Here is a 20,191-nt window from a genome sequence, read left to right on the forward strand (position 1 = left end):
AATTGTTTTTTAGTATGGAGAAAATCAAAAAAAGCATTATGTTTTAATATCCTTTATAGCCTACATCTGGTTGATGTCACACTATCTGCACTACTTCCTCAGAACTACTTCTTGTTTTGCTGACAGTTTTTTCTTTTCATGTGAACATTGACAGACTTATCAGTGAACATGTAACATGATAAAACCAGTTCATGTTTCTGATGAACTGGTAAGTGCTGGTGTTATTGTCTTGATACAGTCATGAGATCTCACTAACATTAGTCACTGTTTCAACACTTCCTCTCATTGGTTTCAGAAATGCACACAGTCATGTTTAGAGTCAGCTCCTCCTCTCCTCTAATCCAATTTTGAAACTCTGCAGCTGCACTGTCATGTTTAGCACTCAGCCCTCCCTCTGGTATTCCAGGGCATTAAGAAAACTTCCTTACTCATGCTAAGTCCCATAGTCCCTCCCCCAGGAATTTTCCCAGTGGTTCTCAAAGTTGCTGCATCATGTTAACTCTCAGACCCTCCTACTCCATTTTGCTGAAGTTGCCAGATCATGTTTAGCTGCGGTTTTGTGACGCCAAGTTCCTGTTTTCATACAGCTGCTGGAGGGAGGAGACAGAGGAGGACCGTATATAAGGAGGAGAATACTAGAGGCACACAGAGCACAAACTGTACAGCACTTCCACAGAGAAAACTGTGATTTACTGTCAACGCTACCGGACCTACAGCACTTCATCCTAACTGGTGAGTAAAACATTATTTCTACATTGCTGTTTTTGTCATACTTTGAAATTTATGATACTTTAAACCACGTAACTACTTACATAATGTTGGTGATCATGTTGGAAGATGGACTGCAAAAGCACTTTTCTGACATTTAATTTTTTATTTTTTTTCAGTGCCAAAATGGAGACAGAGAAGAAGACTCAGACAGCAGCAGAGCAGATGACTGACATGTAAGAATGAGCTGCTGTGATTTATTGTATATCTAAAACCATCCTGCATTCACATTTCAGGCTCCTAGATTACTTTGTTCTTACCGCAAGTTTCTTTTAAAATTAAACGGAATACTGAAAATAACATCAAGTAACTGCAGGTCATGCAGATTTTTCCTTAAAACATGCTTTAAGTTAACTGATTGTTTTTTCTCTGGCTTGATAGATATAATTGTGTATAATCTGCATAACACTGGAAGTTAACAGAGCAATTTTACCTTAAGGGAAGCATAAATAAAGTGAATAGAACTGGTCCAAGTACAGAATCTTGTGGATCTCCGTGACTAACTTAAGCATGAATAAGGGATTCGTACAAAAAACAGTCAACAGATGCTCATTTCGGATGATCTCATCTGCATTAGTGCCGCGGTATCCAAAAGTAGGTTTCTGTTGCAAAATGCAGTCACTTTGTTTGCAACTGCAGAATCATCAGCTGCACGTTGCCTACATTAGATTAACACTTACAGGTGCAGCCACACAGTGTATATCTTCTACTTTGGAGTCCCATATTTGCTCTTTATGTTTATCCCGTGCCTTCCTCTCTTACCTTTAACCCATCTTCTTTTTGCAGGGATCTGTCAGAGCAAATCAAAAAGGTGACAAAGGAGAGTCACGCAAGAGCAGAAAACACAGAGCTGATGCTGAGCTTCCAGAGGGGACGAGTCACCCTGCCCCAGTACAAGGTAGCGTTTTAATTCCATTTTTAAGGCATGATTTCACTTTTGTTCATACCTTTTTGTATGGTAGCTATCCCATCCACTTGTCTGACACCACCTCTCCTCCTCCTCTTCAGCTCCTCCTGTGCTCGCTGTATGACATCTACCAGGCCTTGGAGGAAGCGATGGACAGGAACTCCGCCCACCCTGCTGTGGCACCCATTTACTTCCCGGCTGAACTGGCCAGACTGGAGGCCATCGAGAAAGACCTGGAGTACTTCTACGGCAAAGACTGGAGAGAGAAGATTGTTGTCCCCGCAGCCACTAAAAGATACAGCCACAGACTCAGACAAGTAAGTTCAGTTTATCATATATAGTGTCACACAAAATCATTTTTCTGCAGTTTGATCCTGAAATAACACTTTCTATTCTTGTTTATTTCAGATTGGTAAAGAAAACCCAGAATTCCTGGTTGCCCACGCTTACACTCGGTACCTTGGTGACTTGTCTGGAGGTCAGGTCCTGGGTAGAATTACCCAGAAGTCCCTGGGGCTGAAGGGCAGCGAGGGTCTTTCGTTCTTTGCCTTCCCCGGCGTGTCAAGCCCCAACCTGTTCAAACAGCTGTATCGCAGCCGCATGAACAGCGTGGAGCTGACGGAGGAGGAGAGGAACGGCGTGCTGGAGGAGGCTGTCAGAGCATTTGAGTTAAACATTCAGGTACGGAGCGATGATGGTTGGGAAGAGCAAGAAACCATAAAACCGATGTGTCACTGTGAATTTATAAAATACATTTTTTATTAAACCAGAAGCAGCTGACTGATGTTCTTGCCTTTGTTTTACAGGTCTTCGAGGATTTGCAGAAGATGCTACTGAGCATCACTGAAAACAAGCTGCAGACCTCCTCAACACACTCCACACCAGTAAAAACACCCAGTTTCCCCGAAGCCTTCATCAGAACTACACCTCTGTTCAGGATGGTGCTGGGACTTTTTGTGGTTTTGGCTACAGTCAGTGTGGGAGTCTACGGTTTTTAGTACTATGCAGTATACTATGTATATGTCTGTTGCTATCATTGTGAAGATTATTCTGATTAAAATCTTGTGAGATTTTAAATGCCTGTAAATAACAAAGTACTGTAAAATATTTTTGCAATTTAACTGTGAACCACATTTACAGCATTTCCATGAAGTTGAGTGTGATGATTTTTGAAGTCTATTTTCTGTATAACACTGTTATCCAGTGTGCATTAAAATGTGCAATACATCCATTTTTAATACTGTAAATATGTTACTTTTTTAATAAAATCTTTTGTTGAAATGAAATGACCTCTTCCTGTTCCTTCATGTGCAGCTTTGTGAAGGATTCATTAGTGCTTTGTTTGGCACAGCTGATGCATATTTTCTTGTAATAGGAATAACACTGCTGATGTTCAGAGTCCAGCTGGGATTGAATGTTTTGGCCCCTGACCACAAGCCAGCTGTTCATTTGGCCCTTTAGTAGAGCCTGGTAAAACACTGGGAAAATTTTTTCCATATGATTGCACAATAATAACCACAACTGCTGGAACATCATTTACTACACATCGTCAGCTTTGAGGGGACAGATCACCCAAAAATCAAATATACATAGTTTTCCTTTACCTGTGCTACTATTTACCAGTCTAGATTGATCTGGTTTGAGATGCAGTGCGCCTTTTCTCTAATATAACTGAACGATTTCTGGAAAGAGACATTGCTGTTTTTTTTTTTTTTAAATTTCGGCAATTTGAGCGCCACAAGCTGAGTGCCATCTAGCTCCATTGGAGAGAAGGCAGACATCTCTGCGGCTAATATCGCCAACGCTCTGAAGCTCACGCCAAAATCATAGTTGTTTACGTGCTTTTATGCTTGTTTTGTTTTATGCTGTTTTTACGCGTTCGCAATTTGTTTTAAATGAAAAGTGCATGACAAAAAAACATTGATATTATTATTATTGTTATTATTATTATTTTGTAGCTTGATAAATAGCACAGATAATAGAAAAACGTGTATGTTTAATGTGGGGGTGAACTGTCCCTTAAAGACATAATAAAGAGACAACACATCACTATTGCATAAAATTTGGTATCCACTTTTATTGTGGTTTCATAATTTTCCTAAAATCTGCGCACCGGTGGCACACTTTATAAATTAAAAACACAAACTGATTGTTAACAGCAGCCAGAGCACATTTCCGGCTTCATTTCTGGCCCTAATTCATAGTGACACAAATCAGTACAGTGCTGGTATCTGTTTCCCCCTAGAGGACAACTAAAAGAAAAGCAAGTCAGAAATGATTGTACTTCACAGGAATTGGCTTACCTCAACCTAAAAAGGCACAGCAGCCTGAGTAAATCAGAAATGTCCTCTTATTGTCACGTGTACTGTTCGAATCTTTAAAAGCTGAAATAATGCTTTACATTCAAGATACATTCCTTTCTACTGCTGTAGCTTCTCCTTCAGCGTTGTACTTTGTTTGTGCTATACATTACTACGCAGTCAGTATCAGAGTACACGCCTAATACCAAAAGTTAAAAGCAGTTTTGTTTGACCAGAGCAAGGAGCTCTGGAAATGCATCGCTTTCTATAAGAAGGCCATCAACACAAAACAAAACCCAACTAAAACAGAGGGAACGACAAGGTTTACAAGGATTACTTCACAATATTACCTCCACCTGCCAATCTCTAGCCACAACCTCTTCAAAAAACACACACAGACACACATATCAAAACACACAATCATCTACGAAATCTACAAGCTACAGGGAGCCAGATGTGGGGTGACCCAAGGTGCTTTAAGGGGGATTGCACAGCGTATTTTGTCTGTAAATGTCACTGACAGTAAACAATGAAAAGGACACACTAAGGACCGATTTGTAAAACGAAACAGAGAGCACAAACTCTAGGCAAAGCAAAGGAGAGGATCCATATTGTGGGAAGGCAAAAAGAAAACAAACAAAACAGATCCATATTTTTAAAAGCAGCTTCAAGGGAAAAACTACAGTACAGACAACAAGACCATAGTCAAATAAAATAGATTCAATCTTCAAATATCTGCTATCTAAAATGACACCATTCTATCTCATGGTGCTGTAGACATGAGCGGTCACGGGACCTCATAACTTTGTTCAGAAAAACTTATTTCTCTGTGTTTTGATGATTGCATATCAGTAGAGAGGCCTGTGTTTTTGTGACATTCAAGGCCACAAGTTCATGTGAAAAACACAGAAACTTCCACTTTCTCCATTGATTTAACATATTGCACATTACATCTAGAGAGGGGGAGTCGATCACATTGGTGACATGCATCTAATTACCATAAAAACCACAAATTAAAATAGACTGTCAGTTGTACAAAAGTGAAATTACTTTGCAGTAATATTTTTGCTACGTGTACAGCTTTCCATATTCTTCATCTAGCTCGATTTGGCACGTTGTCCTACTGTAAAAGGCAAAGAGTTTCCAAAGCCCAAAATAGGTGCATAACAGACTTAAGCAATGTACTGTAGGGCACAGTTTTCAACACCTATCTGATTCTGAAAAAAAAAAAAAACTCTCTCCAAACATCTGCATAATGCCACATCACCATGGCTACCTGTCTGAACAGCTAGGACAGTTTCGGCTAAAAAGGTGCAGTTACTTTTAGGCAGGAGCGGCCGTGGTGGGGCCGCTCAGTTGGTTTCGTAAGTGGACAGCAGGGCTGCGTCTACCGGCTCCATGCAGGAGGGGCAGGTGAAGGAACGCATCAGCCACGGGTCGATGCAGTCCACGTGGTAGATGTGAAGGCAGGGCAAGAACCGGATGGGATCGCCGTACTCGAAATCCATCATGCAGATCACACACCTGGTGGAGAGAGAAACGCGAAATTCATAATCTTTAAGTATGAAGAGAATGTTTTTAAAATTAGCTCGGGTTAATCACTTATTCAGATTTTCAAACATGCAAACTATAAAACCGTATATAGCAAAGAATACAATAAAACTTACACAAGTGTGTCTAAAAATACATTTACCAAAAAATAATGTAAAATAAAGTAAAATAAAACAAAATTAAATTAAATTAAATTTTACAGTACCTAAAACTGAAGAGAATAAAACATGAACTGACATCAGTTACTGTGGATTAGGGACAAATGTTTACTCCAACATAAAACATGACTTTTTAGGTCATGTAAAAAAGTTAGATGATCCAAGTCAAATGCAGAAAAAATGTAAAACTTTCTAGACCGGAAAACAATAAATATATTATGTCATTATATAAGTATCCCTTCCCTAAAAAAAAGCTTGTTAATTTTTCATTTGATTGGATGTTGTAAACGTATATGAGTATTGGAGGGTCCTCTATCTGCATCTGTGAAACCTTAAATATTGTACATTATTTATTTATTTTTAAAATAGACATTACCAATGCAGCATCAAAAAGTGATTCTTAATATCATACTTTCAATGTCTTTTTAAGATTTTTGAAAGATTGATTTAAGACATGTTAATACCAATTAAGACCGTATTAATTAATTAATAAATTTAATGCCCTTTTCAAGACTTTTTAAGGATTTGCAGGAACCCTGGGGTACACTGTTCCTTTATTCCAGACTTCTTCATGTTATAGGCAAGTGTAGCCAGTTAACTAATAAGCTCACACCTGGCAACATATTCAAAAAACCCCACAGGTTCATTTACATGTAGATTATTAAGACAACAGTGATGCAGGGCTGTGCATCTCTGCTGATCGAAATTGTGAGCCCACTGCTGTTCATTTATTTGTTCTGTAGAGCATTATTTTGTTGACCAATAATCATTGATCATTTATTATAAGAATACTTTGCTGATTTTTAACCAGATTTGTATCAGAGCAATGAGGTCAGTATATGAACTTTGGTAAACTTTGCTCCAACTACCCAGTGCCCACATAAGATTCTGTTAATGAGTTAGCTGAGTGTTTGACTGTAAAACTAGATTGCTGTTGCCGGCTGGTTGCTATTAAGTCAAATGAACTAGTTTGCATTACATCACCCACTGTGAGAGCATTTACTGGGCTGGTGCAGCTCGGTACGTTCTGGTTGTTGCAGGTTTTCTAACTCTTTTTTTGCAAAAGTGAATTCCACGGTCCCTTTTCTCTTTTTTCTCTGGTCATGCAGCACCAAATTCAAAAGTATTTGTGTCGTTCTACAGCACAGACGGCATAGTTTTATATGAGGACTCTCTTTACATCAGTGGAATACTTTTTAAAAATGGTATTAGAATGAACCCCGTCCACTGGGTTCAATCAAAACAACACCAACAAGTGGACATAAAACAGATTATGTTTTAGACTCACTCTTTAACTTTCTTGTCAGAGGGGTCGGAGCCCGGGTCAAAGATGCCTTTAGGCAGGTGATGGATGAGGCCGATTCGCTGGGCAATGCGGACCTGCTCCTCCTCGGTCAGCTGGTAAGCCAGGCGACTCTCCCCTGGGGTGGGATGGTACACCGGCACAGGCTGGGTGCGCTCCTGGAAAAGAAGGAACACAAACCAACCTACGTCATTTATGGAGGGAGGATTTTTAGTGTCAGTGCTCCCTTCGCATTACTGCCTGACAGATAGCTGATTTCTGAGGCTGATACTGATACTTGTCAAACTGATCACGCCAGTTTTAAAATTTATTTGGGGGACATAAAACATTGTGATGTTTCTGTGCTCCAAACAGCACCAGGAGAGTGGCCACTACAAGAAGTGATGGATAACATACAAGCACTGTTATTGAGGTCTCATTTGGATTTTTGTTGTCATCAACCCTGGAACCCATTAGCTGTCGGCTTCACAACAATATAGCCTCTGGGGGCTACAAATAATATTTTTGGGGATTCTACACAGTGTAACCAGCAGATATCAGGGCCAAACTTACTTTTCTGTGTATTACTCAGTGTTTACAGTTCACTTTGCAACTTTCATCTAATCAGATATTTGCATATGAATGCAGATTAATTAGTAAAAACTTATTATAAAGCTCATTGTTGTCAGATGGGTTACAAGACTGAATTTTTGCCAATGCAATCTGCCTCTTTTGCTCTCCACGTGACCTGTTAACCTGCATGCAACCGAAACCCGCTCAAAAGTCAATACGAATTGGTCAATAAAACTCGGACTACAAAAGGAAAACCAGGACGCTTCCTGTACCAAAATCTTGTCCTGTGGTCTGCACATCCTGCAGACAAATGCAAGTATCTGTTTATAGAGATTAGGTTATCACAATATTTTAATATATAGCTCATATGATTTCTGCAGTGTAATTGTACAATCAGTGTATTACATTTTACACACACACACACACACACACACACACATATATATGTATGCAGGAGCTATCAGCAAAAAATACTTACAACAATGAAAAGTAAAAGTACTCACTCTGTAGTTATGTGTCCCCATCAGTGTTTTACTATACAGTATCTGATGTTTTTGGATCAATATTACTGCTGCATTATGGGTCCAGTGTGTAAGATTATGCAGCAGTTATTGGGAAAAAATGGTAAACCTATATAATATTTATAATTATGCTTTCTTACTTTACAAACTCCTGAAAAGGAGAATTGTAAGCTGTTTATTTTTACATATGGAGCAGGTCCTGTTTCACAGAGTCCACCATGTTGTTTTTACAGTAGCTCAGAATGGACAAATCAAACTCTCGCTCTACACAAGGCCATTCATGTTTTTGTGTTGTCCACCACAGTTCCCCTGCACACCTGGTACACAGGAGAAGTTTCATTTCTCAACCTCACTGCTAGATGCCACTAAATCATATGCATAAGACTTTAATGAGTATGTGTGTTATGAAAACCAGCCCTGCTTTTATCTTTGTAAGGACATATTTTCCAGCTGGTCCAAAAGGGTTAGAATATTTTATTTATCTTAAGAATTATAAGATTTTTTTTTCTGTCCATAAAATAACATCGGTTTATCGGGAAAAGTAGAATTCAAAATCACCTAATTCAGTGACACACCAGACACACAGAAAATAAAAAAAAGGTACCCTGAAAAGTGAATGCACTTATCAGACAAATGTAATATTAGTGGAGAAAAATAGTACAATAATTACTTCTGAGATGTAGTGGAGAAGAAGCACTATGTTGAAATTGAGGTTAAAACAGAAACACTCAATTAAAGTGCTTAAAATCTGAATGTAAGTGCAGTGCTTGCGTTATGTCCCACCACAGGCTGTCTCGTGTAATAATTACAGATTGGTAGGCTTTATTTAACAGCATACAAAAATCACGGAGGTGACACGCTCTCAGATCCCCGGGGTTTATTTATGTTGAGCCCCAGCAGCTCACCTGGTAGGGCGGCGGAGGCTCTCCGGGCAGACTGCCCCCCTCGGACTCGTTCAGCAGCGACAGGTCATCCGCACCTTGTGAAAACAGGCAGTTCCCCATTGAACTAAGACCACCATGAGAGAGTCCACCTCGCTCTGAGAGAGACAGACACTCAGCTTAGCAGGAGTCAGCTGGAGCTAAGCTAACGAGTTACCGTGTGAACGAGTTGGCGTTAGCTTAGCTCGCTGTTAGCTGACAATTTGTTGTCATTCCGCGAGGACCCTGACGAAATATCGACGACAGAGGCGACGTCGCTCTCTCGGATATATAAACTCCCGATGCTAAGCTAAACGGTGGCTAATAAGACGATTAGTGACAAATATTTTAACCGTCTCGGTGAAGTGTTTTTTTTGTGTGTGTGTTGCCTTCTTGTGTTTACAAAAAACACAAAGCGGAATATCGTCATAAGGAAGTTTGTAGAACTCCACACTTCCGCCTGACATTCTGACATTCAGAATAAAAGCTTAAACTTTCAACATTTAAAATAATTAGTGCTGGGCATAGATTAATTTTTTTAATCTAGATTAATCTCACTGCAATCCTGTAGTTAATATAGATTAATCTAGATTAAAATTATAGATTTGAATTTTGCCAAAGACATTCAAAATAATATCTATCTATCTAAATGATGAAAATGCATCACAAACTGCTTGAGAAAGCTGTTCTACTATAATATTTGGTAAAGAAAAATAATGTTCCATAAGATTTACTTTGGTGTTTAACTTTTTTTTATTTTGTTAAACACAGACATTTAGGAACACAGGTTCTGTCTCCATGTGGAAAAAGCTTTTTCCTGCTAACTGGAATGAACAGCAGAGGGCGCAGCCTCTGATAACATGACCCTAACTGAACTGTGGGCCTATATTAGAGGTCATGAAGAAGACCATTAACGGTCAGCAGCTTTGTGACACGGCTTGAGCCTAATCACTCCGGTCACTCAGGCAGACCAGCTTCCGCCTTGTTCACGCCCCCTCCGCGTAATTCGACCAGGTATACATCCGCGCTTAAACAACAAAGTGAAATTGGTGCCTTGCTCACTGTATAGACCCAACTTGGTGAATAGTTTATCGCGCGATAATTTCCTTATCGCGCGATAAGAATCCCGCGTTAACGCAGCACGTTAACGCCGTTAACGGCCCAGCACTAAAAATAATATAATAATATATACTTGTGTATGTGTGTGTGTGTGTGTTAAGACCGAGGGGTCCAACCATAGACTGTATATAAAGTTAGTCTATGGGGCCAATCCATTGGGCCTGAGTCCGTTACAGTATAGGAAACATGAGCACTGTAAAATCCCTCTGTGATTGCTAAAAAAAAAACAAACAAATTATGTGTCAAAATATTCCCCAACCTGTACTCATTGCACCTGCGCAAGACGAAAAAAAGTTCCCACTGACCCACGTTATACAGTTTGTGGATGTATTTGAGGGACTCTATTCACAGCTACACATGACATGACAGTGTAAGGATTAAAAAGACCACAATGATGACGCTTTTACTCTGAAATTTTGCCGGAAGTACTGATGTTGTTGCAGCTTTGTGCGAAACTCATGTGCACATGTTATTACAACTATATAGCTATTATTATATAGTTACGGCAAGCTAACATACCATTAGGAGAAGTATGAAGGCGCGTTACTGTTAATTTGTTTTTGTTTTATTCGTAGAGGTTAAAGTGTTGGTTTTTTATAACTTTTTTGCGTCTCGTCCAGTACGGTTTTTGATACAGGAAAGATTTTGAGGACTGGAGAATGGTAAGAGGGCGAGGCATCGTAGTTAACGCTTAATAATAATAAAGAGTCATTTTGTATAAAACATAGTATTGTGTGCAGTATAATATTGTGTATTATATATATCACTGTAATAGATAGCTTTAATTAGCGACATAGAAAACATTTGCTGTTCGTGTACTTTGGATAGCTAACTTGCTAATTGCTGCAGTGTGGTATGGACGTAGGTGGTGTCTTTTCACAACTGATCTTAGTCACCAAATTTACATATTTACAAATCCTACATAAGCTATTAAAATCACTATAGAGTGAAACTTGTTCGTTGAAAAGTTGCAAAGCCTACATGAATCTTTTTTCTGCCATTATTCAATCATATTGTCCGTGATTATTATTTTTTTTTAGCTCCCTACATTATGAATGCTGCCAGCTGTTTAATTCTGAATTCCTCTAAATGTAAAACACTTCCGTCAGCTGACCTGCGTCAGCTGACGGATGTCAGAGTACAAGTGGCTGCCGGAAGAACTCGAAGAACTCTATTAATTTCTTTTTTCTTTTTTTTTTTTTTTCTTTTTTTTAGCTCATTGGTTTGATTGCTTAAAAATACATGGGAAGAAAGCAACGAGAAATGAAAGAAGAAATTACCCCCAAATTAGAAAGAAAATCGTAAAAAGTACAAGAAAATTACTTGGACATTTAAAAAGAAGAAGAAGAAGAAACAAATTAGACAAACAAGAAAAAAGGGAAATGGCCCAGGAAAAGTGCTCAAAATGTATAATAATTCTGTAACAGAATTAAAAATATTAAATTATGATAATTATAAATATAGCTTTTTTTCTTTTTCTTCTTTTTTACTTTGTTGTTTTCCTTAGCTTTAAAAAAAATCTAAATCTGCTAAATTCTTGCAATTCATGAAACATTTCTCACCAAGGGGCTCATTGCCTTTTTTTTTCTCCCAGGTTTTATTTTATTTTATTTTTTTATAAAGATAATTTTTAGGGCGTTTTTGCATTTAATTGATAGGACACGTGAGTGTGAAAGGGGGAGAGAGAAAGGGGATGACATGCAGCAAAGCGCCAAGGCTGAAATCGAACCTGTGGCAGCTGCGGCGAGGACACAGCCTCGAAACATGTGGCGCCCACCCTATCCGCTGAGCCACCAGGCGCCTCTTCTCCTAGGTTTCTGAAAGAAATCAAGCCAATTTGCTCAGGGTTCAAAGGTTTAAATACTTGTAAAAAGGTGTCTGAAAGCAGCAAAATAAAAGAGCCGTCGCTTCAAGTTTCAAAGGGTTAATAAATGTGTACTGTAGAGGGTAAACTGCTCAGAGGAACAAGGCCGAGCTTCAATACAAAGTTGGACTTTTGCTCCCCCTAATGTCAGTCTTCCCACATTTAGCCCTCAGCAGCTCCACCAGCTCCACCAGCACCCCCTCCTCCATCTAATGGAAACCAGCCTCGGATCAGACCTCCACCCATCCCACAGAATGCTGCACTACCATTTGTCAACCCTCCAGTCCAAGAGACAAGTCCTCCACCAGAGACTACACCTGATGTACAGGTAAGTGTCTCCTCTACAATCTGGAGTTATGTTGTTGCGAGACACCTTAAAGATCTTACTGTGAATTCTTGCAACATCCAGAGTGCACCACCTGCACCACTGCTACCAGTTCAAACTGGACCGCAGTCTCCTCCGTCAGAAGGACAAGAAGACAGCTCTGCTGATGATGCAGAGAAATGCCACTCAGGGCCAGAGCAGAACACTGGGCCGGCAGCTCAGGTACATTCGTCGGTACTGTTTTTACACTTTCATCATCACATAAAACACAAGAAGTAGCTGTTAATTTTCGTTCTGTTTCAAGATGACAGAGCAGCAAGATGAAGCAGACACTCCGATGGAGCAGGCGGGAGAGGACCAGCTGACCTGAAGCACTTGATTTCTTTTATAACAGAGATCTACTTTTACCAGTACTTGAAAATGCTGTTCAGAACTGCACTGAAACAGTTACATGGCGCAGCTGAGTGAGCAAATTGCTTTATTATCAGACCAAATATGTTTGGACGTTATTTTAGTCTTCAATCATCATCGCGTTACTTGCAGCTGATTTCATGAAAGTTTTTTTTTTATGCAAATTGTTGCTGTATGCTTTGTAGTGCCTTTTAGAAACTCTTTAATAAGATGTTTAAGTGCTTTTTACAGCTTGAGTTACAAATAGCAGACCAGGAGCTTAAAAGACGAGCATTTACGATTTTGGTTGAATTAAAGGAATCGGAATCGTAATGGAGCTTGACCTAAACTTGGAATCTAAAGTCAGGATATTTGTTGCACTGTACTCTATTTTAATCTGTCTCCCCTTAGTCTCCAGTTTTATGGAATTATTTGCACTACCCCTGTATTTAAAGTATATATATATATATATATAACCTAAACCTAAAGCACTTGAATGTACAATCATGCACTTTTTGGCTAATTATTTAAAAAAAATTACATATAATATTTAAATGCACTTTTGGAGCCAATTTTGTTGTCACTTTCTAAAATGTTTCTATAAATTAAACTCAAGCCTGCTTGAATGCTCGGTTGTTTTTGCTTTACTGCTTCAAGAAGAACTTAAAAATACATTGTTTGAATGCTTTGAAAACCCAATATGCAGGAAATAGCTCCGGCCGTGTCAGCGGCTCAGTGAGGCTGTCTGTGGACATGGTGGCACTTTGAGCTAAGTGCTAACTTGCAGATGTGTAGCAGCTATCAAACCTCCACCATGTTCACCACCTCAGTTTAGTGTGTTAGCATGCTAACATTAGCTAATTAGCAGGTATACATGTAATGGTCCGGTGTGTAGGCTTTAGAGGCGACCATGAGCAGAACTGTAAACAGTATTCATAACTGCGTATTCATTGGTTTATAATCACCTAAAAATAAGAATCCTGCTTTTATAACCTTTGACTGAGCTGTTTATATCTACATGCGGAGCGGGTCCTACTTGTATACTCCGTACTACATACTCAATATAGCCTCATTCCCACAGCAAAAGATATTTCTAGGATTTTTTGACGTTTCTCAGATTGTGGGACATTCATTAGGTTTTAAGCCTTTAGGACATTTTGGATATTTAAGGACATTGCTTAGTTTTTAGGCATTTCTAGGATTTGAGGCTGTTTCTAGGATTTTAGGACACTTCTCATTTTTTAGGACATTTATTGGATTTTAGGATGTTTGTAGGTCTTTTAGGAAATTTCTTAGATATATAGAACATGTACAGGATTTTTCTGGACATTTCTAGTACATTTCATTGGATTTCAGGCATTTCTAGGATTTGAGGACATTTCTCAGATTTTATAATGTTTCTAGGATTTTAGGACTTTGCTTTTTATAGGATTTTAGGGCATAAAGGACTTAGCTAGGACCTTGTGGGGTACAGAGGTTTATACACTCAGGTACCTTGTGTATACTAAAGGTACAAACAAAATTCCCAGTGCGAATCACTTTATTTGTTATTGTGAATTAGGAAATTGTTAGAGGACCAGATTTGGCCCGCGGGCCATAAACTGAGCATTACTGCCCTTGTCCCTTTAAAAGATATTAATACTGTGGTGCACCCTGTAAACATTGATGCATGTAGTTCCAGAGCTGATTCCTTATTTTGTCACCAGGCTGCAGAAAGAACGACATGGCACAGCAAGATGGTACAGTCAAGAACATCCTTTTTATTCAATCAGGTGCTGCTCTTCTCAAACTGTGTTTTTCTTCTTATGGAAAAGAAACTGTAATTAACACATGCATTTCACCTAGAGCTCTGGGGGTGTTCTCACAAAGAAGTGGTGCTGCACTGAGGGCGTAGACAGAGGCGTAAAAGAGCTGGGAGTCAGGGGGCCTAGGGTGCTGCCTATTACACCAATTACCATACACGCTTAAGAAGATAAAGAACAAAATCGACAACAGAACAAAGACGCGGAGCAGTCCAGCATGAGGTGGTCAGAGGAGAAAAATGGAGGGCTTCCCTGAATCCTCTGAAAATCAGAGGAATCAGGTTCATGCTGGCCTTTTATCTATCTGGTTGTTGTTGTAAGTGGCTAATACTGCTGAGAGTCTCACTGTGTGCGAAACCCACCGTGAACATTAATACTTCACTTTAAAAGATTGGTTTGAATGGATGTGGGATATGTCCTGGAAATGCAAACCCCCCTCTTTCAGCCTCGTGCAGGACAAGTCCGGTTATAAGGTGCTTGTAGCTTTTCATTTACAGTCCAAAGGCATCCACAAAGAGAGCCTAAACGACAGCATACCCTGATAGCAAATATTAAAAAGAAATCCAAATTAAAAAAGGAAACAACAAAAAGGGGGGAAATAAAACAAACAAAAAAAAAGCCAAAAATAAATAGCTAAAAACAAGAGCAAACTCTTATCCTAGTCAAAGCAGCCCCTTTTCCAACATCCCAAAACAGTTCATCCAGCCCTCTTGACCCCGGTAATCTTCTCCGTAAACCTCTTAAACCCAAACCCCTGAACCCCTGCCGTCCCTTTCCTAACCCACCCAAGGACACCCCCAAAAGCCCGTCAGCGTAATTTGTTCACTTACATTAGCTGTTGAATGGAGAAGCTGAAGAAGATGGGTATGGTAATACAATGTGAAGCATACAGACAAGAATAACATGTGAGCTAACTGCATTCTGCTCAGACAAAAGTTTTTCGGCAATATTTTTTTTTTCACCCTCCCAACAGCGGAGAGGGCGGGAGAGAGAGAGAGAGAGAGAGAGAGAGAGAGAGAGAGAGAGAGAGAGAGAGAGACGGAGAGTGACGGACACACAGTTACAGACTACTCCAGTGTCTAAGAGAGAACAGACAGTGGAGACAGAGGGGAAGAAAAAAGCAAGAGCTGAACGAGAACAAGTTTTTTTGCCTTTTCAAAAAATGTTTTTTTTTTTGTCATCATTTATCAATAAAAAGTAAAGAACTAATTCACACCAGTTTCCTTTTGTACTATATATATATATATGTATATATATACGGCTTTGAAAAGGAAGAGAGGATATAGGGGAGGTACAATGGAGGGGATTCATTTCGAAAGGCGGGAGGGAAAAAAGTTGCCCCGTAGTGCTGAATAGGGCGACGACCTTTCGCCTCCTCGCGGCACTTAGGGGCAACCTGCTACCTCGGGCCGCTTCGAAAAAAAGGGGCGATCTCGATTACAAAATGGAGTCTGTGAACAAAAGGCACTTTTAAGGGACAACCTTTAACTGCTGGGAAACTATACACTACAGCACAAGCACTATAAGAGTCATTTACAGAGGAGGGGGTGGAACAGGGGAGAGGCTCACCTTGCTGCCTGTTTCATAAATACTTTTTTTTCTGATTTTAAGCTATTTTTTTGTTGTTGCCCCTTTTCTGTTTCTGTTATCTGTGCAGGATACAAAAGGTCTAACCTATTACTCCTTCCATTGCAATGTGGGTCTCAACACAACCTGCTGAATTTTATCCAGAAACATATCAACATGATCATGGGAAGAAAAGATTTGGGGATGTGAAGCATCTCCCACACTTCAGGGAGGAACTGTATTTATGCCAATGTTATGAGATAAAAATGAGTTAAATCGGGAGGGTTGTTTATTGTTTTGGTTTTGCTGGTGAGTTTCAGGCAGTGCGCGGGTTAAGTTATCTGAAATGTGTTTTGAGAGTTTTTGTTTTTTTTTCTAAAGGTTGAACCAAAATGCCTTTTGTGTCACAACCTTAAGGAATAGGAACCTCTCCCCCCGCTCAATACAAATAGAAGAAGAATAAAAATAGAGAGAGGAATAATGCTGTTTCCTAAATGGTCTGTTACTTTTGTTCATTACCATTCATTTACAATAGTTCTGAATGTACTTTATAGTGTTAAAGCACCAGTTTTCATCTGATGATAGAGAATTTTTTTTTCTCGAGTTTGTGTAGAATTTTTTTTTTCCTTCAGCCCTCCCACATTTTTATAAACAACTGATTACACATAAAACATTAAAAAAGAGACAAAAGGAAATAAAAACAAATACCCCCAACTTACAAAGACTAGGATTTTTCATGGCCCTCTAGTTTAGAGTCCCGGAGCGTACGGACTTGAAACAAATACATTTTTTTTCTCTTTTCTCTTAGCTTTCTTAAAAATCTCTAACAGACAAACACAATGATCTACCCAATGCATTGCACGTGGCTCAATCGACACATATTTTTCAATAATAATACTTTCCATCAAAAAAACAAACACTTTTTTTTCTTCAAACCTACTGTCGATTTTTGACATGTTCATCTAGGTATTATAATGCTGCGCTGCAGATGGCGATGGCGTGTGTCGTTTGATTCGTACTGGTAACAGTAAGGTAATGTTACTGAAACGGGGTGTGAAGGGGCGGGGGTACGGTGAGAGTTCAGAAAATAACTAGACTGCCAACCAGCTCATGTAGTAAAAGTTAAAAAGGAGCATATATCATAAATATATATGTATAAGATCTCTCTCTCTCTGTCTTTACAAAAAAAAAGTTTGCAGTCCTCTATACAGATCTGTCCTAGGCCAATGGTTTCCACATGCACCAATGCTACCATTCCCTGTAGCTTTAGCTTATATGTGGGAAGAGAACCTGAAGTCAAGTTTATTACTAATTGCATGAAGGGAATACAGAGGCACTTTCATATATTGTTATAGTCTTGATATATGGTTTTAGTACATAGAGCTAATGTTACTAGAGAGGCTGAGAACAGGGTCTCAGCCCTGTTTACTATCCCTGCAAAACAGAACCAACAGCTAGGCAGTCCAGTTATTTTGTGAGGTCGGCTTTTGTTGGATTGTGTCATGATGAAAATAATACCAATAGCAAATTTCAATGTGAACATTTACATAGAAAAAAATATCTCAAATTAAAAAGACAAATCTTAAGTGAATGAAAAACCATTAACAAAGGCAGTTTGGAGAACCAAATATAAAGGCTTCCCTTTATTATTTTATGTCAGGTTGTTGGTGGTGTGCATTTTATGTATGTGTGTGTGTGTGTGTGTGTGTGTGTGTGTGTGTGTGTGTAGTCCTGTGGGTTTTTCTGTGACGGGACTAAGGGGTGAAGCAATGCAAGGGATGCATGTGATGAGCTGTTGTTACTGTGCTGTCCATACGTGAGAGATTTGAGAAACTGCTGTTCCTGTTTTTGCTGAAATCCGAGCATTAACGTGTTACTGCAAACTACAGAAAAAGCGTTATGACATGCAAGAGAAAACAATCCAAGTGAGACAAAAACAAAACCAAATCTGGCAGAGAGAAAAAAAAAGGAAATCGCAAGAAAACACCTACAAACAAAATGAAAACTAATAATATGAAGCCGATGCTGCGTGTGCATTACTGTAAATTAAATCCCATGTCTATGAATAATAAGATATTATGAGTGGTTGTGTGACAGACTGTTCTTGAGAAGATCTGTGCTGTCTGCAAGCGTGCACGTGTGTGTGTGTGTGTGTGTGTCTGTGTGTTTAAGTGTGCGTATGTGTGCTGCGTGTTTCAGGGCCTAGACTTGAATGTCAGCACAGCCACATCCCCGCAGTGGCAGCCAGCCTCGACTCACTTCTCTAATCGCTCATCTGACCATTGATGTGCAATACTGTTCATCCCTTATTAAAAAAATTAATAGTGCATAGGTGAGGGGACGAAAGAGCACATGTAGAGTTAGTGTTATGACTGTCTGTCGTGTGTTCACTCGCTCGCACTCGCCTCATGGCTATCGCTTCTCCCACAGCAGGACACCCTGATAACTTTGACAGGTAAACAAAGACCAGCCACTTAGTGCATATATGTCACACCATCGGATGGTGTCACCATGATTGGCCAATCGGAAATGAAAAGAGGCTCAGGGCTGAGCGAATGAAGCGGCAGGGTGTGGTGACACACAGGCATGTGGCTGCGGTTAACGGTCTGGACCCTGGGCAGCGCTGAGCTCCAGGTGGGGTGGTGGCGGCGATGGTGGTGGCGGGGGTCAGGTGGGAAATACACAGATATGGAGGCGTGCAAATTTGGGTGGCAATCTTTTTGAATTGCACATCCGACTTCACCATTTACCACTACTCTTTTTTTTTTTTTTGGATCTCCCAGCCAATGCATGGAGTTTCATTGTGGAGACAACAAAATGAAAAAAAGAAAAAAAAATCATAAAAATACAACAAATGTATAATTGGTCATTTGTCAGGTTGCCACATTGTGTTTCCTTTGACGTTTCGTGGTATGTGTGTGAGACAGTTCATCTTCCTTTTCCTTGCATTCTGAGTCTGTCAACTCAATCTCATTTGAGCCTCCTGCATAAAGGGGGACGAGCGTTGCTGTTCAAATCGTGTTGGGATTGGGAGTCCTCTTGGGGTGGTGTGGGAAGTTCTGTAGTAGTACTTTGAATAGTGTTGGCTAAAGAGAAAGACCATTTTAGTGTCAGCAGTCTGTTCTTAATCAGCGGTGATGTGTTTGTTTTTCCAAATTTTTCCAATTTTCATGACACAATTTAAGCTCTTGATTCAGAGAGGCCTTGTCAGAGGAACCAGGACTGTGGAGAAGAAAAGGAAAGAAGAAATTAGACTTAAAATTACACTTATTACATTTTAAAACAAGTATGAATTCTCAACAGTTTTGAATTTGCAGTGCAAAAAAACAAAAAGTAAAAAAATTCAGAACATTACCTACCAACGGACACATACAAGTTACTGATATGAATATGGGAGGGAGAAGTGGGGGTCGTAACAGAGTATGAAAAGGTGTGAAATATGAACACAGAACAGCATCTTACACAGTGAACTTTAAAGCATGTTGTAAATCACTGGCTGACAAAGGGTCACAAGATAAATCTGAGAGGTGAATGATACGGCAGGAAACAGACAAAAAACATTTATGCTACACAAAACAACACGTAATTTTTCAGACGTTCCTCTCTGGTCAATTACTGGATAATTTTACCGTTTCAGACCTCTGAAGACAAAACAAAATAATGTACTGTCTGCTTGAACTGCTCACAACCAGGAGGCATATGCCGTGTAACGAGGGGTCGTAAGTCGAGGTTGCTTTGTTTTACGAGGTTTACAAGCTTTGGGAGCCACTTGTATGAATAATCCTTCAGCCACTAGGTGGCCACCTTCTACTCCTTTTCTCCCACACTTTGTACTTGCTGAGCTCAGCTGTCCCATGTGGTGTCGAAAAAGTTACTACCTCGACTTCCCCGCTTTCTGTTTTTAAGAGAGCTGACGCTGGAGTTTTACTCATTAAAAACACTTGTGTGATTTCAGAGCTACAAATAGCATTACAGCAGCAGTTCTTTTTTTTGTATCGGCCTGAATGGCTTTCAACTGAATGAGCAAACAGAGGACTATAACTGTTCTGTCATGCACTACCAGTTTACATGTAAGGCGATCCTCCTAATATGTCTCTGCTCTGTGGGCCCGAGTGGTCTCAGGCTACACTGTAAAGCTATTGAGG

The 20,191-nt window shown here is 39.7% G+C and overlaps 4 protein-coding genes across 15 annotated transcripts in view; 2 read left to right on the top strand and 2 right to left on the bottom strand.

Moving 5' to 3' along the window:
* Window positions 1–597: 597 nt before the first annotated feature.
* Window positions 598–2,961, top strand: hmox1b (heme oxygenase 1b). Its single transcript, XM_042485336.2, has 6 exons — window positions 598–732; window positions 888–944; window positions 1,555–1,666; window positions 1,777–1,992; window positions 2,084–2,356; window positions 2,482–2,961. The coding sequence occupies exons 2-6, from the start codon at window positions 895–897 to the stop codon at window positions 2,671–2,673; spliced, it is 843 nt and encodes a 280-aa protein (XP_042341270.2). The 5' UTR covers window positions 598–732; window positions 888–894; the 3' UTR covers window positions 2,674–2,961.
* A 771-nt stretch (window positions 2,962–3,732) lies between these two features.
* On the bottom strand, window positions 3,733–9,403 carry rnf11a (ring finger protein 11a). Its single transcript, XM_042485226.2, has 3 exons — window positions 8,966–9,403; window positions 6,973–7,145; window positions 3,733–5,499 (listed from the first exon to the last, which is right to left on the bottom strand). The coding sequence occupies exons 1-3, from the start codon at window positions 9,062–9,064 to the stop codon at window positions 5,328–5,330; spliced, it is 444 nt and encodes a 147-aa protein (XP_042341160.1). The 5' UTR covers window positions 9,065–9,403; the 3' UTR covers window positions 3,733–5,327.
* A 1,127-nt stretch (window positions 9,404–10,530) lies between these two features.
* Window positions 10,531–13,304, top strand: LOC121938312 (uncharacterized). Its single transcript, XM_042481575.2, has 4 exons — window positions 10,531–10,761; window positions 12,130–12,291; window positions 12,373–12,510; window positions 12,593–13,304. Exons 1-4 carry the CDS (start codon window positions 10,759–10,761, stop codon window positions 12,656–12,658), a joined length of 369 nt encoding a protein of 122 aa, XP_042337509.2. The 5' UTR covers window positions 10,531–10,758; the 3' UTR covers window positions 12,659–13,304.
* Window positions 13,305–14,418: 1,114 nt separating this feature from the next.
* nfixa (nuclear factor I/Xa) overlaps window positions 14,419–20,191 on the bottom strand; it is a 119,060-nt gene continuing 113,287 nt past the window's right edge. For all 12 annotated transcript variants that reach the window (XM_042484816.2, XM_042484813.2, XM_042484810.2 and 9 more), the window contains one exon: window positions 14,419–19,268. In XM_042484816.2, coding sequence (XP_042340750.1) covers window positions 19,254–19,268 — 15 coding nt within the window. In that variant the 3' untranslated portion in view covers window positions 14,419–19,253. The remainder of the gene's footprint in view (window positions 19,269–20,191) is intronic.

This window comes from Plectropomus leopardus, chromosome 3 (genome assembly GCF_026936395.1).
Source record: "Plectropomus leopardus strain MGB_pleo_1.0 chromosome 3, ASM2693639v1, whole genome shotgun sequence".
Taxonomy (NCBI): domain Eukaryota; kingdom Metazoa; phylum Chordata; class Actinopteri; order Perciformes; family Serranidae; genus Plectropomus; species Plectropomus leopardus.